Below are 27287 nucleotides of genomic sequence, written 5' to 3' on the forward strand. Positions count from 1 at the left end.
TGTTCAGTGGCCAGAAATGACAAATAGTCAAGATAAGGTACATGGCCATTTAAAGGCTGGCTTGCACTGTGGGGTTCCTTTTGAATTGTCAGTTTTTGGATGAACAGAGTAACAAAGTTGCAGTCATTGTTTTTAAAAAGCTCACGTTTATGTTCAGAGGTTTTACCAGCAAAATACATGATAGATGTTGTCACTGAGGCTTTAGCATAAATCATGGTTCACATCTTTATGTGAGAACTAGGAAAAGTGTATAGCTACTGATGCTGTATTACAAAAACAGCACTCAGTGATTTGTAGAAGTGACTTCTTGTATTTATGAAACAGTAAAGCAAACACTGAAACTTTGTAATGAAAGTATGAATTATAAAAATGAAAAATCATGTAGGTTATTCACCTTCCTTGCAAATTGCAAGTGATTCTCCACACTTTAAGTGATTCATAATGAAAAAGTAGCTAAATAAGTATACTGATATCTCAGAAAGTAGTGAATCATTGTGTCATCACTACTGATAGTGCTAATTCCTTTCTACTGCTTTCCATTATTATGTGAGAATTTTAAAATTCATTATTTCTACTGTTATTTTTTAGGAAAGGAAAGAAGTAGTTGACCTTACAGAAACAGAAGGCATTGATGTTCTTGGTAACATGATGGAAGCAAGTACATTGTCAATAAATCCCAGCTTTTATGGTGATTTGCATAATCTTGGACATCTCATGATAGGCTATTGCCATGATCCTGATGCAAGACATTTGGTAAGCATAATGTAATTTCTTAATAACTCTGGCCAAAACATAACATGCTTACATAGAAAGGTTGGCCCAAATAATATGAATATTTGTGCTTGGTGGAAACCTGTCACGTATAAACTAACATCCTACAGGCCTGAAGCATGCTGCCTAGATGGTGAGATTGATTGATTGATTTTTATTGCCCAAAAACAAAACATTTACAGGGATGTAAAGCTTGTATAAGCAACGTCAATAAATGTACATACAACAATGACTATAAATACACAAATAATCAATCTATGTTAGAAATTATGCTCACAGAAATCTTCCATTGTATAAAAACAATTTTGAATTAATAAAGTTTTTACAAATATCTTAAATTTTTTTCAGCTCCAGACTCTAAACTGACTCTGGTAGTTTATTAAATAGCTTTACAGATGTGTGTTTGAAGCTGTTTAGAGTTTTGGTATATGAGCAGTAGTCTTTTCTTACATCATTACAGTGTTGTGTGTTATAACTATGTACATCAGAATTCAGAGCAAAAGTAGACAAGTTCTTTTTAATGTACAAGAGACATTGAAATATGTATATACATGGCAAGGTCATAATACTAAGTTTAATAAATAATTCTCTACAGTGAGTTCTAGGTGGTACTTTACATATCAGTCTGAGAGCTTTTTTCTGGGTTGTAAATAATCATTTTGAGTAGCAATTATTTCCCCACAAGATTGTCCCATATGTCAAATGAGAGTGAATATAACTATAATAGACAGAAAGCAAAATTTTCTCATCTACTGTTGCTTGTAATTTTCTGAGCATAAATATTCCTTTAGAAATTATTGGTGCTAAGTAATTCACATGTGCTTGCCAGCCTAAATTATTTTGCAGAACAATGCCTAGAAACTTTACAGGAACTGTCTCTAAGGTGATTCTATTGTTATAAGAAATGTTTAATTCCTGTGTTTTATTTGTGTTCATAGACAGGCTATTGGCATTGCACCAGTCAGAAAGTATATCTGCCTTGAGTGAGGTAGAGTTTCTTATGTTATTGTTCATAGGCATTGTAACATTTAAACTGATATCATCTACATACAAGTAATAGTTTGTAGTATCATCTATTACATTGCTAGACAGGTCATTCACATATAATATGAACAATAGAGGGTCCAAGATTGACCCTTGAGGAACACCATGGTTAACGGGTAAGAAACTAGAATATTGGTTATTGAAGTAAACAGTTTGAGATCTATTAGATAAGTATGACTGAGAAACCTACAGTTTTTAATTTCAGCAGCAGAGTGTTGTGGCACAGTGTCAAACACTTTTGATAAATCAAAAAACTTTGTACTTACAATAAATTTTTCTTCTTTTGCTTCAAGACCATTACATATGTAGCTCATAACAGCATCACATCTTGATAGATTTTTCCTAAACCCAAACTGGCTATTTGAAAGTAATTGATGAGAATCTAGAAAATTGATTAGTGGAATACTCATTCGTTTCTCAATGACCTTGGATAAAAGTGGTCCAAGAGAAACTGGTCTATAATTGCTAGGCAAATTATTGTTACCTTTTTTGTGGACTGGGATTACTTTAGCTACTTTTAATTTTTCAGGGAAACAACTTTCATCAAAGCAGTAGTTTATGATGTGACAGAGAACCTCTGCTATATTATGACTACTAAGTTTCAATATTTTAGGGCTGATATTTTAAATATCCAGTGAATCACTTTTACTAAGAGCAAGAATAACAGAGCGTACATATTCTACACAAATGTGTTCAAAATAAAACACATTTTCCATAGCATCTTGGTTTTTATAGGCAACATCCAAATAGTTGCTAGGTTAATGTTTACTATCAGGTATCTTAGTAACTACACTATCTACACTGTTTACAAAATAATTATTAAAACTATAAGCACTAATTTTTGATCTAGATACAGATTCTTTGCTACCCGATGCTAGATTCTCATTAATGATTTTCCACATTTCCTTTGGTTTATTAATAGCTTGTGCAACCAATTTGCAATTATATTCTAATTTAGCTTTCTTAATACCCATTCTGTACTGATATTTGCATTCTTTATATCTTACTTTGGTATGCAGACAAGATGAATTCATTGCTAGAAATTGTTGCATTGATATTTAAGTTTTCATAGTTCCTGTGTGTACCACTTATTTTTATTAATAGTCGATACCCTGCTCATTTGAACACATTTATTCTTTAGTGGCAGGTCAATGTTAACTGCCCACATGAATAACTCAAGAAATTTGTTGAACTGGTTTTCTGCTCCAGTGTTACCACACACACACACCCAATTAATTCCTCTGAGAGATTTTAGAAAAACAGATATATCACAGTCACTAATTGTACGTTGTGTCTTATAAATCACAGAAGGCTTGGTGACATTAAAAATCATTGCATTCATGTTTACATGAATAATAATTCCATGATGATCAGAAAGAAGAGTGTCAATCACATTTGTATTGTATTTTGAAGCATGAAAAGTTGTAACAATATTGTCGATACAACTACCCATGCTTACACTACCATGTCTGGTGATTACATTCTTCAGCATGATATTCATCCCATAACTTTTAACTAAGCAATTTATTTCCAAGTTGTCAGAAGTACCAGAGTTGAAATTAATATTAAAATCAGCCATTAGAATTACATTAATTTTCATTAAAAACAATGTGTTTAATAAGATGTTCAGCCTTTCAAAATAGTCTCTCTTATTGTCCGTTACTGGGTTTCTGTAAATACAGATAAAGACTGTTCCATAAGTCACAATGTAACAGGCAGATATTTCAAAAGTTTCCTCCACAGATAAATTTGTTACACTAGGTAGTGGATCAAAAACAAGGTGGTTCTTAATTAAAATAGCAGAGCCACCTCATTTCTTATATTTACGGCAAAAGTAAGAGGCTACTTTAAAATCTGGAATGCCTGTCAAGATGCCATCAGGGTTCATCCAATGTTCAGCTAAACCAAGGACTTCTATTTGCTTTTCCTTGAACAGAACATGCAATGCATCTGTTTTATGTAATAAGCCCCGTATGTTAAGAAACATAATCTTAGCAGTATATTTAGGTATAATGTTATTAGATTTGGAGATACTGCCTGCTGAACTATTTATTTCCTGTTTTTTAGTATGGGTTAGGCCCTGGTCAACAGGAAGTGACCAAGCCTGGTCTGGACTAGGCTTGGTCAGTGACTCACGTTTCCCTGGTTCTTTAAACCTGCTTTCATTTTACCTTATTGGATTGATGTAGAACTAGCCTCACTTAATTTAGTGCCAAAGTCTAATACTACTTTTTTGGAATATTCGAGAATTCTTTCACTTACATATTTTTTACCAAGACTGTTCAGGTGAAGTCCATGTAATGTATGAAATCTACTTCCTAATCTACTAATGTCCACAAATAATACATTTGTATTTATCTTACAAATATTATACATAATTTCATTTGCTTTTCTTACTTCTAAATTGACACTTGACCACATGAGTAGATCATGGCTGTGAGGAACTGTTAAAACTAGGACATTAGTGTTTCTTAAAGGATGTAATGTTTCATTAAGGGAAAGCTGAAGTCTTCTTGTTTCATTCCTACCCACATCGTTTGTGCCAGCCAGGAACACTGCCACACATTCAGAATCCAGATCATCCATTTCAGTGTTTCTTGCTACCTCATCCTGGAAACAAGCTTTTGGCTTAATTGCACTAGTGATGTCTTGTAGATACTTTTCTCTCATCACTCGAGCAATATTTCTTCCATGGCTGTCTGCATATATACATATACGCACTTTCTTGTTATTGCACAGGTCAGGCCTAGGTTGGTTGTTAAACAATGAGCACACCATGTCAGATTCTTATGCTTCTTGTAAATCTGACAATGGTTTAAAAGAATTGTTTATTGACAAAGTTTCCATTTTGTTTTTCTGGGCCACAGCTTTTCCACTACCGCCTTTGAAAAAAGTTCTCCAATCTGAATCATCTGCCGGCTGGAGTGGCCGTGCAGTTCTAGGCGCTGCAGTCTGGAGCTGAGCGACCGCTACGGTCGCAGGTTCGAATCCTGCCTTGGGCATGGATGTGTGTGATGTCCTTAGGTTAGTTAGGTTTAATTAGTTCTAAGTTCTAGGCGACTGATGACCTCAGAAGTTAAGTCACATAGTGCTCAGAGCCATCTCAATCGACTTGTTTATTTGTATCTGAAATGGTAATCTGCTTGGTATTGTTTACGTGAGATGTTTCTGTATCACTGTTAGGTTTTGTTAGTTCACACATTGCATTGTCACTGTTGTTTATTACCGTTTTATGCCTGCAGGAATCGCATCTCCATTCTTTAGTGCATTTCCTGTCCTCTATTAATGAGGGATCCACCTTACCACATCAAAAGTGAAATAAGTCATCCCACTCAATGCACAGAATACCACTTCTTGTCGTTTTCTTACACTTTCTGCAAGGATTATGAGAAGTCGTATTTATTGCCGCTTTTGTGCCTACTTCCTGTTCATTTTTAGTTAGCACTTGACCCATTTGTGATTTAAATCATATATTTCTTCAATTAGAAATTGTATAATTTCACCTGTACAGTCCTCGTTGGTAATTTTTTTACTGAGACTGTCTTTATCACAATGTGAGCATAATCAATTTTTTTGCTTTGGATTCACTTTCGTACAATTAAAATGATACACATTTTTACATTTTATGCACATCACTCCTTTTCCTGTGCACTTTTCACAGTAGCAGTGATCAGTAGTCGACTCACTGCTTGGTTCTTCATAGTACGATATTGATGGTGTACACACTATCTCACTTTGATGTTTCTTTGGTGTCCCATTACGTTTTTCACCAACTTTTGTACCTATGTAACACGAAACACATGCATTGTCACAATAAACATCGTATTTGTTGCACATTAAGCACTTTCCTACTGTGTTTTGATATTTATTTATAGAGTTAACATAAAACGTATCTATACTCGGCGCCATCTTGCCAAAGAAGACCGTTATAGACATCAATTTATCTCTAACAGTAATAGTAATTGGATGGGAGATACACTGTGATGTTAAAACTTCATAATCGCTGATCTCTCAGATTTAAAAAAGAGACCTGTCTTATCAGAACCACAGCAAAAAAAAAAAAAAAAAAAAAAAAAAAAAAAAAAAAAAAAAAAAAACAGACGCCCCTTTTGTCAGGAGAAGTAGTGTGTCAAGATGTAAGCTTTCTGGCTTGTTCTTGATGCCTCATAAATCTCTTCGATCTTCTACTACTGGTATCTTCTCAATGATTGTTAGCTACTTTGAACAGTAAATAGTGATTCAACACATCACTGTCAAGATTATATTTCAGATTTCAGTTATTGACTTAGATATTACCTTACAAGTCAGCAGCTCACGCAGGTTCTAAGTGACCTAGCACAAATTAACAAGTGGCCATCCGCAGCAAAACAAGTGTTTGAATAACATATTTTTCACTGTAATAATTATCATAATTAAATACAGTGGCAAACTGATTGTATGAACATTCTGACGTGGAGTGTAGGAGACATCAACTTTGTATTAAGATGCAATGTGTGCTATATTTGTTCTTTGGATTGCAGAAACATCTTAATATTGTTATGTTTACTGTTTGTTTTTCTGTTTGACAGTTCCTTGTTTACTGGAGCTCTTGTAAAGTCCCATTTCCTACTGTCTAAAATAAAACAGTTAAAGCGAATATTGCTGACTCATTAAGTTAGGATTATTGAATAACGGAACCTGACTACAAATTGATGATCTGTAGAATACTGAAGGGTACAGAGAGCCCAGAAAAGCTGCAAAGCAAAGCAATGACATCACATTAAAATTCCAAAAAGACTCATTCATTGACACAGCTGTTACAGCTGCAACAATATCAACAAAGCCAAATAAATGATATTCAGGCTCAAACCAGAACACAAAAAATATAGAGTTATACCCACAAATGGTGAGATGGGCTAAAAGCACAACAAACAGTTTAATTGATGAATTTAATGTAGTTTCTCACACACGAATGAAAGTGCATATTCCTCAGCCTGTGCTGAGAAAACCAGAGTTGTGGTTCGCGATTCAGCAAAACAACATCATCAGTGACCAGAGGAAGTTTGATGTGATGTGGTAGTCAACAGTTTAGATGCTTGGATGGTAGCAGTTATATTGGATATTGTAATAAAGCCATCTTCAGAGCAACAATATCTTCATTTGAGGGAAATGCTAGTCAGCTGAATATGCAAATTGTTAGATCAACACATGCAACAGATATTACAGAGTGAGGGTATTGATGATAGAACACTGTCAGAGTTTCTGTATCCCCTAAAGAGAATCATTGGATTTTAAATGAAACAACAAGTTCACTGTTACCAGTCACCGTTTTATTTATTTCCACGACGTGTTTTGAAGGTTTAAACCTCCATCATTGGGTGGATTTACATGAGTAAGTATTACATTTGTGTGTGTGTTGTGTTACGATTTTTGGAGGAACTTGTGACATTGCCTAGTGGAGAAAACAAGACACTATTTCAGAATATGGTTTAGGATTACTTTTGACAAAAAATTAAACTGATATCTAATGGTAAACATTAAATAAGTAAACTACAGTACCTTCAGTGGTCACTGTGACTTTTTGTCAAAAGTAATCCTAAACCATATTCTGAAATAGTGTCTTGTTTTCTCCACTAGCCAATGTCACAAGTTCCTCCAAAAATCGTAACACAACACACACACAAATGTAATACTTACTAATGTAAATCCACCCAATGATGGAGGTTTAAACCTTCGAAACACGCCGTGAAAATAAATAAAACGGTGACTGGTAACAGTGAACTTGTTGTTTCATTTAATGTCAGTAACAGTCATGGTAAAGCCTAATCTAAAAATGTTCGCATTTAAAGAATCATTGGAGAAAAGCCAATATCTAACATGATGCATGCAATGTCACATATGGTTTAGGCAACTACCAGGTGAGGGGAATAAAAAACCCAGCTGTTCTGCTGTGTAAGAGAGATGATGTCGACTAAACTTATACTTGCAGTAGTGGAGTAGTGGACAAAGTCGATGTGATAATAGATCAAGCATCACTTCATTAGTGATGCAGGTAGCCAGTGATGACAAATCGGGAGAGGTAGCTGCTATTCAGAAGGAGTGGCAAATAATTGAATGGCTTAGAAGTTTAAAATGCCAAATAGGTGAACTGCAGAAGCACTTGTTAGCCCTGACAGTTGGTAAGTGAACCTGCACGAGACAAGATGAAGAGAATTGGCATCCATCATTTACAAAGAAGCCGATAGACAAGGTGGTACGAGGGAAGCAGGACAACCCAGTGTGTGGGTATTATTGGTGTGTTGGTGATTGGGCCGTGTGTCCCAGTGTGCATACTCAAACAGCTTCAGCAGCCTGTGATAGCTGTGGCAGGCTATGAAATTCCGCAAGAGCTCCAAATTACAAGCAAAGTCACAGTGTTCATTATTGGTCAAGTAATTAATGATGACTCAATCATGCATGCAAAGAACTGATCTGCTTGCTCAAATTATTGTGCCGGTTACATGTAAGGGACAAAAAAACAAGCCAATCCTACCTGATCAACTTGGGTTCTGGTGATGTAATCACACTACCAGTCAGCCAGGATGAAAATGTGTTGGTATCTGTGCCAATCTGTTTTACAGCAGCCATCAATTCACCTGTAACAATGTACAGTATTTGTGAGATGGAAGTGAATCCAGGTTTTAACAGGAAGTTCAAGTGGAAGTTCATGATCGCAAATGTGATAGAACTGATATTAGGAGCAGACTTTATTAGTCAGTGAAGCATGGAGATTAATCTAAGTATGTCACAGGTAACTGTGAATGGTAAACTCATTACAGATACTATTGCCAAAGGTGCTACAAATACTGTTTCCTTGCCACATAGCATGGTTGTATGGGAGGCTGGAGAAGAAGTTGACAGCCAGATAAGTAAAGTTCAGCATACCATGGTGTATCATATCAAAACAACACCTTTCCAGCGTCTCTCAACAGCTGAAAAGATTAGCACTTGACCATTTTGCTGTAGCCGAATCAGTTGCAGAGATACTACAAACTGGTTCAGGCAGCCCATGGGCACCACCATTGCATCTGGTAAAAACTAAAGGTAGTATCTGGATGTCATGCATTAAACACACATACCATCCCGAGCCGCTATCCAGTCACTAATATAATGGATTTCACTATTGTGCTAGCCACAGCTAAGCTCTTCAGCATGGCTGAATGTAAGAAGGCTTGCAATCAGATGCCAGTAGTGGTAGAAGACATACCCAACACTGTCTGTGTGTGTGTGGGAAGCATCAACTTTGGGTTAAGATGCAAAGTGTATTTTATTTGTTCTTCGGATTGCAGATACATCTGACCACTGTTATGTCTAGTCTTTCTTTTTATGTTTGACAGTTCTTTTTTACTCCAGTTTTTGCCAAGTTTACCTAACTGCGTAAAATAAAACAATTAAATTCAATATTGTTAACTCATTGAATTGATATTATTGAGTAATGGAAAGGAATTACAACATAGTGACTACTGGACACAAACTGAATAAATTGAAAGTATTTTCACTGGTTGAATACTCTCCTCCAGCTGACTGTGGCTTTGTCCATGCTGGCTTTTTAATGTGAAATGCGATTTATTAGTCTAATTGCATGCAATGTACAGATCATTACATCAGTTGTACAGAAGCAACATCAGGAATTTTTACAATGATTAACAGAAGATATTTTTACACTATTTTAAGAAAGTTATCCATTATAGATTAATAGTTTTTTGTGAAAGTGCATCAAAAATGCTGATACATACAATACAGCAAAAATGCAAGAAGAATATTTACATTGCAAAAAAAAAAAAAAAAAAGGAGAAGAAGAAGAAAAACGCTGTTAGGACCATATTGAACAGGAAACAAAGAGACTCGTGTAGAACTACTTTCCATAGTCTAAAAATAGTGACATTTCCATCTGTATACATTTACAAAACAATAATATCATTAATAAAAGGAAATGAGGTATTAGAAAGAAATGAAGACATTCATACATATGAAACAAGAAATAAAGGCCAGCTGAGAAGTATACATTGCAGACTGAGAGTTGCCGAAAAGGGTCCTCGATACTCAGGTGTCAAACCCATTAAGTGCCTTCCAAAGAGTTTTCAGGACAATGTGAGCAAAAAGACATTCCAAAACCCTTTAAAGGATTATTTAATGGAAAAAGAATTTTATAGTGTGGAAGAGTATATGTATCAATGAATGAAAAATGCCACTGTTATTGTTGTAGAGGTACTGTAACTAATTGAACATATTATGATATGTAAATAACTTGAGAACATGAATATGGAGAGAAAAATGTAAATATGATTATAATGTAGTGTGTAAATAATTTTCAGTACCTAAAAAATGGGTGAAAAATGTATGCAACATTATTATAAGTATTGCCACTTTGATGTTTTATATTGTAATAAATAGGTTAAATATTGCAAGAAAACAGGTTCAAGTTGACTTGTCCTATGTTACAAGTACAAACTTTGTATGAAATGTAATCAGATGGAACCAAATAAAAAACAATCAATCTGTCACTGCAATATTTGTTGTAGGGTAACAGTTTGCAGGTTTCTTTTGTTCGATACGTACAACACTGCAATATTAGTTACATATTTAAAAGTCCACAGATTTCTTTTATTCAAAGTGCCAGACTGTCTACTAAGAATTCTTCAACGGGATAACAACACTAATCATCATTTTGGACTGTTTCCAGCCTCTGGCCAGGTCATTTTGGAACATAAGCCTCTCCATCATCTTATGTCTTGCCACTATCTCTCCGTCTTCATCTTGGTCCAGTCTTCTCCTTTCTTCTGCACACGTTCCTCCACTCCTTTCAGCCATCTGTCTCTCTGTCTTCCTCTTGGTCTTTCCTTTCAGTTTCATCTCATGTATCCTCCTGGGTATCCTCTTCTCTTCTGTTCGTTTAACATGCCCGTACCATCTCAGCCTTGATTTCTCTATCTCCTCTGTCATTTCTTAACCTGTCTATTTTTGTCACTCCAGTACTGTTCCTCAAGAATTTCATCTCACTAGCTTGTACTTTGATTTTCTCCCTTCCTTTCATAACCCAGGTTTCAGATGCATATGTCAGGATCATGACATAGTAAGACCAGTATATAACCTTTTTACTGATTTGGGGTACATATTTGCTTCAATATCAGGCTTCTGACACACTTGCAAAATGCTTCTGCTTTTCTCCCCCACTAGTGTATTTCTCTGTCGTTTTTTCCATATTTCTGTATCAGGATATCTAGATACTTGAAACTCTCCACTCTACTCAGTCATTCCCTACCAATTGTTATTCCAGTTGTTCCTCTCTCCTTCGTTCCTGTTGTGATAATCATTTCACTCTTACTTACACTGAATTTCATCTAACATTCTTGTACTGTCCATTCCCATACATCCAACTGCTCTTGCACTTCCTCCTCCTTATTCTCCCAAATCATCAGATCATCTGTAACCACCATAGCTTTCATATTTCCTTCACCAATTACTTGTGCTACTGCACTCATTATAAATCAGTAATTGCAATGAAGAGTAATAGTGAAAGGGCACTTCCCTGTCTCAAGCCATTCTTCTGTTCAATCCAAGCTGATCTCTCTCCTCACACTTTCACACAGCTCACGGTTCATTTCCCTTATCCTCCAAATAATCTGTTTTGCTACTCTCTATTCTCCAGGGCTTTCCACACTTTGCTTCTACATGCACTATCATATACTTTTTCAATGTCCAAGAAGATCTATTCCATATTCATAATGCTGTTCCTGTAATTGTCTTACAACAAAAATTAGATCCGCCATGGACCTTCCTATTCTTAAGCCATGTTACTCTTCTCTCATCCTTCTTTCCAATTTTACCTGAATTCTTGCATCCAAAATTTTTTCAAAAGTCTTTGCACAATGACTCATCAATGTTATCTCCCAATAGTTCTTGAGCTCTTTTCTATTTCCCTCCTTAAAGATCGGGACAATTATTCCCTTCTCCCAGTTATCTGGGATCATCTTTTGTCTCCACACAATTTTCATTACTTGATATTGCCATTGACCCCCACCTCTCCTGCTACTCTCACCATCTCTACACTTAGCTCATCCAGACCTGATGTCTTCTTTCCCTTCATGTTTCCCAATGCCTCTTCCATTTCTCTCCATGTACCTGCTGCAGCCGCTATTCTTTCTCCTCAGCTTGTTCCTCCTCATCCAGGTCTCCATTTGGGCTTAATCTGTGGTATCGTTCTTCCTCTTACTTTTAATCATCCCATATAACACCTTTTCTGACCCTTCATTATCCTCCTCCATCATTCTGGTATACTATTCCATCCACTTTCTTCCCTCCTCCACCACCACTCTTTTTGCTTCTTTCTTTCTTGCTTGATACTCTTCTCTAGTCTCTTCTTTTCTGGAACCATACCATAAATGCTCTATTCTTCATCTGTACTATATCCTTTGTTTTATCATTCCACCAGAGTATTTATTTCCATCTCTATGATAGGCCCAGCAAGCCAGTAGTGGATTATGATTTCTGCTTTCAAAAATAGAATGGGATAACAACATTATTCTCCTAAAATGTTTTGGAATAATCTTTGCAGAAATCCAAATTACATGTTTAATATGGTCCTACCTTTTAGTGTATTATGAATTTTTAGCCCCATTTACAGTGGTGTCTGAGCATAAAGCTTTAAGTGATGTGATGAAAGTTTGAAGTTCTCCTTGTAGTGTACTATAACTGTACTTAAAGCAGATATTTTAAAGTTTATATTGGTTGTGTACAAAAATCAAAATTTATAAAATGTTTGATGAAGGAATAGTTAGTATTTTTACTTTCTTAAATAATTCATGATATTACTCATTTTTATATCAGCACACACTTCTAATGATTACCTTCAGAGGAATTAATAGCCTTGGTGTGTTTGTAGAATTTCCCAAGAAAATTATTCCCTAATGCATAACCAATTCAAAAAACTATGATAGACCATCTTTCTTCTGTCCATGTGAGATACAACAACATTGCAAAAGTTAGGGTATGTGATTTATGACAAGAAGTCTGTTGGTGTTCTACTGTAAACTATTGTCGAGGTTTTCACATGCTTGCTTCTATCATAAATTGATTATTATTAACTTTGTTACAGGATACATTACTTAAAGATGTGGATAGGACAGAAATTACAAAACGATAAAATCCAAGCTACTACACTATAGATATTAACATGTTGTTGTGGTCTTCAGTCCTGAGACTGGTTTGATGCAGCTCTCCATGCTACTCTATCCTGTGCAAGCCTCTTCATCTACCAGTACCTACCGCAACCTACATCCTTCTGAATCTGCTTAGTGTATTCATCTCTTGGTCTCCCTCTATGATTTTTACCCTCCACGCTGCCCTCCAATGCTAAATTGGTGATCCCTTGATGCCTCAGAACATGTCCGACCAACTGGTCCCTTCTTCTTGTAAAGTTGTGCCACAAACTCCTCTTCTCCCCAATTCTATTCAATACCTCCTCATTAGTTATGTTATCTACCCATCTAGTCTTCAGCATTCTTCTGTAGCACCACATTTCGAAAGCTTCTATTCTCTTCTTGTCCAGACTACTTATCGTCCATGTTAGATGTTAACATTGAATGAGCTAATTCAGCTATATTTTTATTTTCTTGTTGAGCAGCACCATTTTGCTCACACCTAAACCTCCAGATGTCACCCACTGCCACCACCACCACCACCATCATCCGTTACCCTTCTCTATTTGGTTACTGCCTTTTCTGAACTCACAAACAAAATCATTCCCATCTTTTCTGAGGCCTTCCAGTATCTCTTTCCTCATTCGGCTTGTAGTTCATGATCTTCTGTGGAATTTGAAGATTTGAATATTATAGGATAAAATAGTTTTGAGTGGGAACAAGTTTCAAAACATTAAATTTTTCAAAAAAGTATAACATTTGTGTGTGCCAACCCTACAACAAATAATTCCTAGTGGAGTCAAATCTTGAAGCGATGATGGTTTATACGACTTAAATTGTGCATATTTCATTACATAAAATGTTTTCTCAAAAACCAATTATACTGTTATCATTAGTGGTCTGAAAGAAATGCATTGAGTAATAAAGCTTAGCGAATTACAGCAGATACAAGAATTTAGGAATTTCAAGTATTCATGGTACCCTACCTGCATTATTAGATATCTGAAAAAAAAATTATTTCTGTCAGGAGTGATATTATAGGAAGTGGTGTGGTTCCACCATGCTACTATTCAGACTCTAATGACAGTCTATATTTAACAGAGAAAAACATCATCTGCCAAGTAATATGAGAGGTAGTTATAAAGTTTTAATTATCACCTCAAAGTACAAAGTTGCAAAATTAATTTGTTGTTTGTTGCAAATACAACTCTCCAGTTTTGACATGCATTGAATTCCCTGCTCTGCATTATCAAAGTGCACTGCTATAGGAGACAAAGCAAAATGGCGCACCCCACCTCCACTTTATCAACAACTTGAGTCATTTTTTAATGTCTGCTTTAATGGTGTGCTGTGGTAGTGCAGTATAGGGTTTTTAATGTGTATCAGCACTGCAGATATCCATTTGCCAAACAAACAAGAAATTAATTGTGCAACTTTATTCTTTCAAGGTGACAATTAAGACTTTATGATAACTGCCCATACAGTAGCTTTGAAGGCCAACAGCCTAATAGCAATGATTTTGTCTCCTTCACATGTATTAAATTATAGAATATAAGATTAATAATTTACACACACACACACACACACACACACACACACACACACACACACACACACACACACACACATGCACACAACTTTTGTACAGACAAATGTATCTGTATCTGCCATGAATATCATAACTGTTATATTCCCTTTACTGGCTTTGAGGATTTGTAGTGGGGACCATGGTATTTAATTAGAGAATAGAAACTCATGTCCTGAAATGTACTGTTTTCCCACTACATGCAAAATACTACAACACACATTGCTCCTTGACTGCTGGTGCTTGTCATCTGGATACACTTACAAGTAGGGCTTAGTGTGACAACCACTGATGTTAACACATGTATGGTATCTCAGTACCATGTTTTGCTACATATGATCACCAATTCATGGTCCTCCAGTATTTTCCACAGCTTTAACTTGCACTTGTAGATCTTCCTCAAAAGCCACAGAGATCTCATAAATCAAGGATTCTATGTGATCCCACAGGTAGTAGCGTAGCAGGTTCAAGTCAGGACAATGTGCAAGCCATACAATCAGGACATCACATCCTGTCCACCATTGCCAGATTGTTGGTCCAGGTGATCTTGGATGGCACGTGAAAAATGAGATGGTGTGCCATTGTGCTGGAGCCACATTTTGACACACATGCAGTGGCACATCTTCAAAGGGCCCATGCAGTATGTCATCAATGAATTGCAAGTATGTGACATCAGTGAGATGTGGTGGAAGAACATATGGCACAGTCACATGTCCATCAAGGAAACCTACCCAAATCTTCAGATTGTTTCATTCCTGGAATCCATGGGGGTATGCAGCATGCAGGTGTTCATGAGCCCACACATGACTGTTGAGGGAATTGAGAACAGCTTCCCTGGAAACTTGGCTTCACCCATGAAAAGGATCCACCATGGGAACCCAGGCTCATCCATACACTGGTGCAAGAACCCCTGCAGAAGTGGATTTGTGATGTAAAGTCCTGTAGCTTCATTGCCTGTACCTTCTGTGGGTGGTACAGGTGTAGCTGCTGCTCATGCAGAAGACACCTGACAGTTTGCTGATCCACTTGCAATCTACCTGATATGTTTCTGGTACTCATCATCACATCCACTTATACTGCATGAAGTACAGTCTCTTCACAGGCACTTCAGTGTAGCAATGAAGGAATGTGGAGGTGTCTGGCAGTGTGGAAAATGCTCTGCACTCAATTGACAAGCAGCCCTCCTATTGCACTGAGCATTGCCATACCACAACATCATTTATAGAAACACAGTGTAGGTATGGTCTCTAATTTGCCAGGAAATGTATAGTCCTTCTTAGACCCTTCCTTGGAATTTAGATATGATATCTTGGTGTTTTCCCATCTGCTTTGAAGCTGTGATACTTCTGTATTTGTGATGCGTATTTATCTGTTCAAATTTCCATTTGCCCACATACTGATGGCAGCACAGTTCCCACTGCCAAAGTATCATCCACATTATTAATTGTGGTGAGTGTATCACTAATAGCACATTTAGTCCAGCCATTGTTGTTCATAGTGTTTGACACTTGTAGCATGCAATATTTATCAGAACTGACCTCCCCATGTTTGCAACTGAACATGGTTGTTATTATAAGGAAGAGTGTGGCCCTCTTCTGATATTGAGGTTGCCAAAATCTGTTGAAGACAGTGTTGTCACACAAATCACTGAATTACATTGAGTTTTTTTACATAATCTACATTCTACATGCCTGTACACTTCCTTACCTTGCAGCCCACTCAGAGAGCATCCCATCCTCTATAATTCAGCCATTGCTAAATATCTGAAACATTGCAGATTTTGTGTGTGTGTGTGGGGGGGGGGGGGGGGGGAAGGGGGGGGGGACCATGTGCACACACACACACACACACACATGTGGTGCATTTGAGCATGTTGTATTTGCTTATTTAAGACATGGGAAGATGAAACTGAATAACAGTGTATTGACATACATTAATTATATACTTATGTCATATCTTATTTGTGTAATGTATGTGCATGTTTTCATCACGTCATATCATAATCATGTAATGATATTTGCCATCACATCATAATATTACATTTATCAAACCCTAATCTGTATTGTCTTTGTACAGCAGTATAATGTGCAGTTCTTATAGAAAAATGGCTCATAAGGCCAGTAAATAATAATAATAAATTTTACTTGTTGTATGCCACATAATTAAGTGGGTCAACAGACTACAATACAATACAGAGTATTTGCTGTGTAGTATTGTGTAAACGTATGCAGAAACATAGATCATTACCATACATGAGAGTTTACAACTATAGACAAATTTCTGACATTTTGTTTATGATTGTCAATGAATAATTGTTATGTCTACAGATATTTAGCAAAAGTTGTTAAACAATCTGTGAACAAAGTGGGTTACTTTTAGTCAAGGCATCATATTATTCTGTATGAAACTGTTATTAGTAGAATCTGCATTTTCATTGGTATGTTTATGAACTGTTACTCAGCACAGTAATTTGGCTTAAAGATAGGCTTGTTTCATGGTTTTGAACTTCTCACTTCAGGACTCATAATTTAAATTGTACTATGTTTAACTGAGAATTTAATTGAATATGTATGCAAATAATTTCATTTTTCTTACAGGAATCATTTGGTGTTGTTGCTGATCCAGCAACGAATATGAGGGATCCTGTTTTCTACAGGTGGCATGCCTTTGTAGATGGAATCTTTCAGAGACACAAAAGTGTTTTACCGAGATACAACGTTCAGCAGGCAAAGTTTAATACATTCCTGAATACTTATATGTAGTTATTTCCTTTGAAGTGTTATTAGAGTGATATCAACAGTTGCTTTAATAGCTTTGTAACATTATTATTGACATTGAAATGATCTTTATCCCCAGAAAACAGTGGTTATAAATGATACAGTTACTTTACTACAGGGAGCTATGGGTGTGTACATAACTTTACATCATTAATTCAATGTTAAGTAGTAAGTCTCCCAACACCTCCCAAAGTCCCAGAGTCCAGCCACAAAGGAGCATTCCGCTTGTAACTCAGTACCATCGGGGACTGGAACAACTGAATTACATTTTCCGCCAGGGTTTTGATTACCTCTTGTCAACCCTGAAATGGGAAGTGTCCTGCCTGCTATCCTTCAAACCTACACAATATACTCGTCCTGCTCTCAATCCCTTACCTCATGGCTCATACCACTGTAACAGAACTAGATGCAAGACATGTCTCATACATCCTCCTACCACCACCTACTCCATTCCGGTCACTAACATCACCTATCCCATCAAAAGCAGGACTACCTGTGAAACCAGTAATGTGATTTACAAGCTAAGCGGCAATCACTGTGCTGCATTCTATGTAGGCACGACAACCAGCAAGCTTTCTGTCCACATGAATAGCCACCGACAAACTGTGGCCGGAAAACAACTGGACCACCCTGTTGCTGAACAAGCTGCCAAACATAATATAGGTCTTCTCAATGAATGCTTCACAGCCTGTGCCATATGGGTCCTCCCCACCAACGCCAGCTTTTCTGAGTTGCGCAGGTGGGAACCTTCCCTGCAATACATCCTATGTTCCTGTAACCCTCCTGGCCTCAACCTTCATTAGTCACTCTCCTCATCCATCCAGCCCCCTCCCTGTTCCCATTCCAGCCCTACACAGCCGTCATTTCACCATTACATCCAGTCTTTCAATTTCTTTTTATTTCTCTGCTTTCCACTACTTACCCCCCCCCCCCCCCTCCCAACCTTCTGTCCTGCCGTCCATATAAACTGCAGCACTTCACTGTCCACCACTCCACCACCCACACCATACTATCCTTTCCCCTCCACGCCCTTGCCTCCTCTTTACCCCCACCAAGTTGCCACTCCCATCATGCACTGGTGCTGCTGCTCACAGTGTGATTTCAGTGTGTGCAAGTTGCGCTTGCATGAGTGTATGTGTGTGTGTGTGTGTGTGTGTGTGTGTGTGTGTGTGTGTGTGTGTGTGTGTGTGTGTGTGTGTGTCTATTGCTGACAAAGGCCTTAATGGCCAAAAGCTAAAATTGTGCGAATCTTTTTGTTGTGCCTATCGCGACTCAGCAGCTCCACTATATGGTGAGTGGTAACTTTCTTTCTCTAATATTGTTACAGTCCATCCTAGATTTTCTATTGTTTGAATTAATATGAACATATTCGTTGACAAATGTGTTATATTTTTGAAGAGCGTCTGCAAAGATCTAGATGCAAACTTCCAAGCAGTTTCATTGTAGTACACTTGAGCCAAGCAACTCTTTATAGCTGCACAAGGATACATGATATGAACTTTATGATTCTGTGGCAATTTTACATTCCAAACTTCTATATGCACAGCTATAAATGTTATCGTTGTGTGGGAAGGATGCAAGTTTTTGATGAAGTGGTCAGCACTAGGGATGGATGCCAAACTCGCTGAGGGCTTTTAGGAAATGTTGTGAAGTAAATTCTCCTCGTTTATTCTTTGCAGCTGGAGAGTAGTGGAGAGTTATGATGCTGTAACACAGTAAGGATCCAACAATTGGCATAGCCAGCAGCTGCTGGAGCTTGAGTTGGAAACTGCTCTGTTGAGTTCACTGCAGCAGTTTGTGTTCTGTACTTCAGTTACACTTCATGGCCATTCATAACTTACATGCCTTGACTAGGCTAATAAAGTGTGTTCATATGAAACCTCCTTGATTTTCAAATGCAGTGAGACATAGATATTTGCAATTTGTTGCATCACATAAATTAACTCGAATAGTATTGTACAAAAAAATTAATACACCTCTACATGAGCTCCATGATTCTCATGGATGTGGAACATACCGAAAAATATAACATAAAAAACATAACAATTTGAATATAATACTTACTGCCCTGGTCATTTGTCAGGAGACTGTCAAAATAGGTGACTACATTACAGTAAACTGGAACTGCTAATATTTACAGAATTAATGTGCTATCAGAATGAAACATTGTTATACACTTTTAATATATTTATCATACACAAAATACCTAATCTTGACTGTTGTGACCAAGTGCTGTAAAAATTGAAATCTAACAGCCATTTTTACTTAAGCTGGTCTAACAGTCCTTGTTAAGATATTCATCTATAGAGTAGATGTAGCTGCCTAACAGAAAGTCTTTCACACTCTGTTTAAACTGTGCTTTATCTGAAACCAAGTTTTTAATGGTTGCTGGCAATTTACTGAAAATGTGCATTCCTGAATATTGGACCCCTTTTTGGACCAAGGTAAGTGATTTTAGGTCTTTCTGTAGATTGTTCTTATTCCAAGTATTGATAGTATGTATTGAGCTATTGGTTGGAAATAGAGATATATTACTTGCAAGAAATTTCATTAAGGGATAAATATACTGAGAAGCAGAGGTTAGAATACAAAGTTCCTTGAACAGGTTTCTGCATGATGTTTTGAATTTACACCACAAATGAGTCTTATAATATGCTTTTGTATGCTAAAAACTTTTTATTGGTTTGATGAGCTACCCCAGAATATGATCCCATATGACATAATAGATGAAAGCACGCTTTTTTTTTTTAAATATTTATATTGCCTGCTTCTGACACCATTCTCTCTGCAAATACAGACTTGTTTAGGCACTTAAGCAATTCTGTGGCATGTCATTCCCAGAAATTTAACACTGTCAACCTCTTCGATGTGCAGGACTTCATACGTTATACACATGCTGGAAGGAAATCTCTCACAGGTTCAGAGCTGCATATAGTGGCTCTTTTCAAAGTTTAATGAGAATGAATTAGCTATAAATCATTTATCTACGTCAGTGACAATTTGATTAGCAGCTATTTCTAAGTCTGTACTTGACTTGCTACTTATTGCAATGTTTGTATCATTTGCAAAGAAAACAAACTTTCATCTGGCAATGTAACAGACGATAAGTCATTAATGTACACAAGGAGAAGCAACAAACCCAAGTTGGAACCTAGAGGAACACCATATGTAATTAATTCCCAATCGGATGAAGACTAACTATTTACTGCACAGGTATTTCACAACAACACACTTTGTTTCCTGCTAGTTAAATAAGACTCAAACCATTTCGCAGCACTGCCAGTGACACCACAAGATTCTAATTTACGTAAGAGAATGCTGTGATTCACACATTCAAAGGCTTTTGACAGGTCACAGAAAACACCAGTAGCCTCTAATTTATTATCTAAATGGATTAAGTACATTCCCAATGTAAGTGTAAATAGCTTTTTCTATATCAGGACCCTTAATAAATCCAAACTGTTTCTTGGACAACATATTATTTGCAGTCAGATGCTTAAGGAGAAACTTAAACAAAACCGTTTCAAATATTTTTGAGAAAGCCGGCAAAAGTGAAATTGTTCGATAGTGTGATGGTATCTCTTTATTCCCCATCTTGTAAAGAGGCTTAACTTTGGCATATTTTAGGAAGTCTGTAAATTTTTCACTGATGAGAGATTGATTACACAAATAGCTTAAGATAGAACTCAACTCACATGAACACACTTAGATTAAAGTCATTGATATGTTATCATACCCACTAGAACACTTATATTTTAAGGATTTTATGATGGATGGGAAATTAAGGAGATGGGACCTTGATAAACTGACTAAACCAGAGGTTGTACACAGTTACAGGGAGAGCATAAGGGAACAATTGACAGGAATGGGGGAAAGAAATACAGTAGAAGACGAATGGGTAGCTCTGGAGGATGAAGTAGTGAAGGCGAGAGAGGATCAAGCAGGTAAAAAGACAAGGGCTAGTAGAAATCCTTGGGTAACAGAAGAAATATTGAAGTTAATTGATGAAAGGAGAAAATATGAAAATGCAGTAAATGAAGCAGGCAAAAAGGAATACAAATGTCTCAAAAATGGGATCAACAGGAAGTGCAAAATGGCGAAGTACGCATGGCTAGAGGACAAATGTAAGGATGTAGAGGCTCATCTCACTAGGGGTAAGATAGATACTGCCTACAGGAAAATTAAAGAGACCTTTGGAGAAAAGAGAGCCACTTGTATGAATATCAAGAGCTCAGATGGAAACCCAGTTCTAAGCAAAGAAGGGAAAGCAGAAAGGTGGAAGGAGTACATAGAGGGTCTATACAGGGGCGATGCACTTGAGGACAACATTATGAAAATGGAAGAGGATGTAGATGAAGATGAAATGGGAGATATGATACTGTGTGAAGAGTTTGAGAGAGCACTGAAAGACCTGAGTCGAAACAAGGCCCCGGGAGTAGAAAACATTTCATTAGAGCTACTGACGGCCTAGGGAGAGCCAGTCCTGACGAGACTCTACCATCTGGTAAGCAAGACGTATGAGGCAGGTGAAGTACCCTCAGACTTCAAGAAGAATATCATAATTCCAATCCCAAAGATGTGAAAATTACCGAACTATCAGTTTAATAAGACACTGCTGCAAAATAGTAACGCAAATACTTTATAGACAAATGGAAAAACTGGTAGAAGCTGACCTCGGGGAAGATCAGTTTGGATTCCACAGAAATGTTGGAACACGTGAAGCAATACTGACCCTACGACTTATCATAGAAAATAGATTAAGGAAAGGCAAACCTATGTTTCTAGCATTTGTAGACTTAGAGAAAGCTTTCAACAATGTTGACTGGAATACTCTCTTTCAAATTCTAAAGGTGGCAGGGATAAAATACAGGGAGCGAAAGGGTATTTACAATTTGTACAGAAACCAGATGGCAGTTATATGAGTCGAGGGGCATGAAAGGGAAGCAGCAGTTGCGAAGGGAGTGAGACAGGGTTGTAGCCTGTCCCCGATGTTATTCAATCAGTATATTGAGCAAGCAGTAAAGGAGACAAAAGAAAAATTTGGAGTAGGTATTAAAATCTATGGAGAAGAAATAAAAATGTTGAGGTTCGCCGATGACATTGTAATTCTGTGAGACAGCAAAGGACTTGAAAGAGCAGTTGAATGGAATGGACAGTGTCTTAAAAGGAGGATATAAGATGAACGTTAACAAAAGCAAAACAAGGATAATGGAATGTAGTCAAATTAAGTTGGGTGATGCTGAGGGAAATAGATAGGAAATGAGACACTTAAAGTAGTAAAGGAGCTATTTGGGGAGAAAAATAACTGATGATGGTCGAAGTAGAGAGGATACAAAATGTAGACTGGCAATGGCAAGGAAAGCGTTTCTGAAGAAGAGAAATTTGTTAACATCGAGTATAGATTTAACTGTCAGGAAGTCGTTTCTGAAAGTATTTGTATGGAGTGTAGCCATGTATGGAAATGAAACACAGACGATAAATAGTTTGGACAAGAAGAGAATAGAAGCTTTTGAAATGTGGTGCTACAGAAGAATGCTGAAAATTAGATGGGTAGATCACGTAACTAATGAGGAGGTATTGAATAGGATTGGGGAGAAGAGGAGTTTGTGGCACAACTTTACAAGAAGAAGGGACCGGTTGGTAGGACATGTTCTGAGGCATCAAAGGATCACCAATTTAGCATTGGAGGGCAGCGTGGAGGGTAAAAATCGTAGAGGGAGACCAAGAGATGAATACACTAAGCAGATGCAGAAGGATGTAGGTGGCGGTAGGTACTGGTAGATGAAGAGGCTTGCACAGGATAGAGTAGCATGGAGAGCTGCATCAAACCATTCTCAGGACTGAAGACAACAACAACAACATGGTGGATGCTACTTCTTTGGGCTACATGAGTGTCACTTCCATTTTACTAAAATTATTTTTAAAGACTGGTCTCAGATACTCCACTGCACTGTTTACAAAACCTGATAACCCCATGCGGTCAGTAACAAAAATGTGGTACTTGTTTAGAGAGGTTTGCAACACTACATGCATTTGTTACCAAAGTCTCATTTATTTCTAGAGCTGTCTGTTGCTCTTCCTTTTTGGCCCCAACTGCTGCTCTCTTCACGATATTCCATACAGGTTTTATTTTGTTGTCTGATGTAATTATCTTTTTCTCATAATAAAGCTGCTTCGACTTCTGGATTACTTGCTCCAATATTTTGCACTATTCTTTGTAATGCATTACAGTGCTAACATCAGAGCTGTTCCTAGATAGTAGATAAAGTCTTCTTTTTGTCTTACATGGTATTTTTATTCCTTGTGTCCATGGTTTATTTTTTGACTTCTGTGTGATCTGGGTTACCTTTATGGGAGAACAGTTTTCAGAAGCGGAAGTAACTTTATTAATGAATGCTTTGTATTTTCCATTTGAGTCAGAAATATTGTAAACATCTATTCAGTTCATGTCGTTGAGGAATTTCCTGAATTTCTCAATTTTTGACTGATTTATTACCCTCCTGTACTGAGATTTAGTAGATTTTTTCCTTCTTCTTTCGTTTCATCCTCTATGGGGTACAGTGGATCAATCATTTCTTTGTGTGTTGTTTTTTTCTTAGAGCTCAGTATTTCTTCATTCTTTCTGATCTTCTTTTCCTCTCTTCTTCCGAGATGAAGGGTTTGGACTCTTGTGTAGATTTGTCTTGGAACTTTATGTTTTCATCTTTAGTAATTAATTTAGCTGTTAGATCAATAAGTGAATTTTCTGAAATCTTTAATTCTACTAGGTCTTTCTCAGTTTCTTTAAACCAGCTGGGTTTCATTTTACAGTTTCGGAAAAAGTCAAAGATTTGTTTAGTTAATCTGTTGAAATTCATTCTGAGAAGATTTCATTTTTGAGTGTATAATCTTCTTATCGTCTTGAAATTTTGGCCCTATGATTATTCTTAAAATTTGTCTTTCCTTTAGCTCAAGTTTCTCCATTTAGCCTTTGAAATTCATGTTTAGTGTTTCTGCTGCATACAGTGCTTCTGGCTTAATCACTGTCTTGTAATGTGTAATTATGGACCCCCATGAAAGGGATTTTTTTTTTTTTTTTTTTTTTTTTTTTTTTTTTGAAGTTCAATTCAAGTTTATTTTTCCTGGATTCCATTGCTTTGCTTTCTCCAGCATTCCAACTAATCCATTCTCTGAGATATTTGAATTCTTTTACTATTTCAATCTTCTGTTCTTGAACTTTGAGACATTTACATGAGTGCTTGATGTTTGTCAATAGCTTAGTTTTTTCAAAGGAGATGTGAATACCTATTTTAGCTGCTTATTTCTCTAGTTCAAGGATTTGCTCCTGTGCTTCTTCCATTTTTTTATCTTGACAAGTTTCAAAATTTAACACAAAATGCTGGATGTCAGTATCAGATAGCCAATTCACTATTGGTTTTGTGATATGACTTTTTTTCCTAGATTTGTCTGCAAATGTATTATCAATAGCAGTCTCAGAGCCTTTATATACTCTAGCTGCAAAGTTCACAGTAGGAAATGAATTGAATGATAGTGTAACTGATTGCAATAATTGTTCACTGACAGAGCTTTTCAATGAATCCACATTAAAATCACCAGAAACCTCTATTTCCTTGTTTTTTACTGTGGGATGGGACAACAGAGACTCCAAATTTTTTATGAAGAGGTTAAAATTTCTGGCAGGTGATCTGTATATTCTTACTATTATAAAGGACTTATTACAAAATACTACTTCTGTTGCACAAGCTTCTAAGTGCTGCTCCGAGCAAAATGTATTCATATCAATATTCTTGAAATCAAAACAATTTCTGACAAATGTGGCAACTCCTCCTTTCTCCATATTTTCTCTACAGAAGTAAGAATCTAACTTTAATCCTGTAACAGTGGTCACATGATGTTCAGAGAGAGATGATATATCAGCTGGTTTGCTCAATTCTAATTCTTCAACACAAATCAGCAACTCATTAAGCTTACACCTTAGTCCTCAGATATTCTGATGCAATAAGGATAACTGATTTTTTGCCCTGGCTGAAATACTACTAGATGAATCTCATTTTCCTGTCAATTTTTGTGTATCTCTAGTTTCAATCAGGGGTTGTCTGCTTGAATTGTGTACCTAAAATTTGCTTTCCGTCTGCCTGTTTTATCAGTGTGAATGTCATTTTTAACCTGTCTCTGGACATCTTTTGTTTCTGCCCTCCTTGCCCTAAAAAAACCGTTGCTCTATCACTTGTAACATTGGTACTTTACCACTGGTACTTTACCTCCCACACATACGCTGCCACCATCAGCAGCTCCAGTTAAAATGAAGCAGTTGGTGGTAGTGGTCATGTATGTGTGAAATTTGCTTGCTTGTTTTCTTTGTTGAAGAAGACAGTCTTTTCATTGCACCTGTCTTCAGCTCAGCTGGTCGTTCTTACAATGGTTAGCAATCTATCCTTTTGTCAATATTTTTGATATTCCAACCTTGAATTTTCATTGTGTTATTTCATTAGATGTGGATTTTCTGCCAGAACCTAACTGTTTACTCTCCCAGAGGGCAAGTGCTTGTCAAGCCAAGCCTTAATCATTTTAACATCTTTGAAATTTAGAATGAAAATTTCTTTTGACAGCAATCAGTGATTTTGTTTTCGCATACCACATTATCCATTGGCCTCTCTCTGGTTATTATTTAGCACCTCAAACAAAACAAAGGTTTCATTTACAGAAAAATCTACACAACATTTTCAGTTGCTTTACATGATGCTGCAGATCACAAGTATTTATATCTTATAGCATTATTTTAATTCCATTTGAATATCAGGAAGCTTTCATGTGGACACCTTGTACTTCATTTAAACTGGGACCTGTATGCCACTGACTAAAATTCATGATTATGGATTATGCAAACAAAGTTGTATGCAGGCATCAGCATATGTTATTTGAAAACTGAAGTTGGTGGTCATGGTTCACCCCTTTTTAATCTGTCACCCGTGTGATATATAGGGTGTTCTACAAATCCTATTACAGGCTTCTAAGAATTGTAGGAGAGACTTAGTAGATAATGTTTTGATTAGGAATATGTCTGGAATGTACCATTTGGATGTAAAATAAAATTTTATGATCAGATCACTTTCAGATCTCTTCCTTTACTGCATGCACACATGGAGACAACAAAACGTTGACGTGTTGTGCTACACAAGAGGCCAAGGCATGGACAATGTTTCAGGTACTTATCATCAGGTTCTCCTCTATGTGATGAAGGATGTCCTCTTCGAAGTCGAGAGTGCACTGAATTCATGGAGCACCGCAGTCAACCATCCTAGTTATGAATGTACCAGTTGCTCACAGCCATTGTTGTAGCCAGATGAAAATGGTATGTGATGTCATAATTACAACAGGAGTAAATCATGAGACCCTATTTTCAATTTTTGTGCCTACTGTGGAGAGGAGTCTTGAAACTGATCCAAATTTCAAACTTATTTTATATTCAAATGGTACATTTCTGGACACAGTTCCTTATCAAAACTTTATCTACTAAGTTTCTTCTACTACCTCTAGGAGCCTGTAATAGGAATCGTGAAACACTCTGTAAAACCACAATTCAAGCTTACCACTCTCCAAAAATTACGCCCTAGCCTTTACAATATGTATATTCTGAGCTAAATGAGCCATTAGTAAATCGTAAATCACTTCAGGACACTGTGGTCCAATGAATGTTTTGCTTTACGCAATAAACAAAGAATATCAGGAGACCACAAAAAGAATAAGAAGAGTAAATCATAGTGTAAAGTTCCAACCTGGTTTTCTGTAGTCTCCAGAATGGAAAAATGGAAGAAATGATCCATGAGGAAAATCTTCAGATTGGACTTGAATGTGCGAGTATGACTGCTAAGATTTTTTATTTTGAATGTTGCTTATTGAAAATGGATGCAGCAGAATCCTGCAATTCCTTCTGCACAAGAGTGAAGGAGGTGT

General features: G+C 36.8%; 1 protein-coding gene across 1 annotated transcript in view; it reads left to right on the forward strand.

Moving 5' to 3' along the window:
• The window catches only part of LOC126284216 (phenoloxidase 2-like), a 228595-nt gene that overhangs the window by 104450 nt on the left and 96858 nt on the right, over positions 1–27287 (forward strand). The window contains exons 8-9 of the mRNA XM_049982987.1: positions 589–753; positions 17154–17282. Of these exons, the coding sequence (XP_049838944.1) occupies positions 589–753; positions 17154–17282 (294 nt within the window). The remainder of the gene's footprint in view (positions 1–588; positions 754–17153; positions 17283–27287) is intronic.

This window comes from Schistocerca gregaria, chromosome 8 (genome assembly GCF_023897955.1).
Source record: "Schistocerca gregaria isolate iqSchGreg1 chromosome 8, iqSchGreg1.2, whole genome shotgun sequence".
In the NCBI taxonomy this organism is placed as follows: domain Eukaryota; kingdom Metazoa; phylum Arthropoda; class Insecta; order Orthoptera; family Acrididae; genus Schistocerca; species Schistocerca gregaria.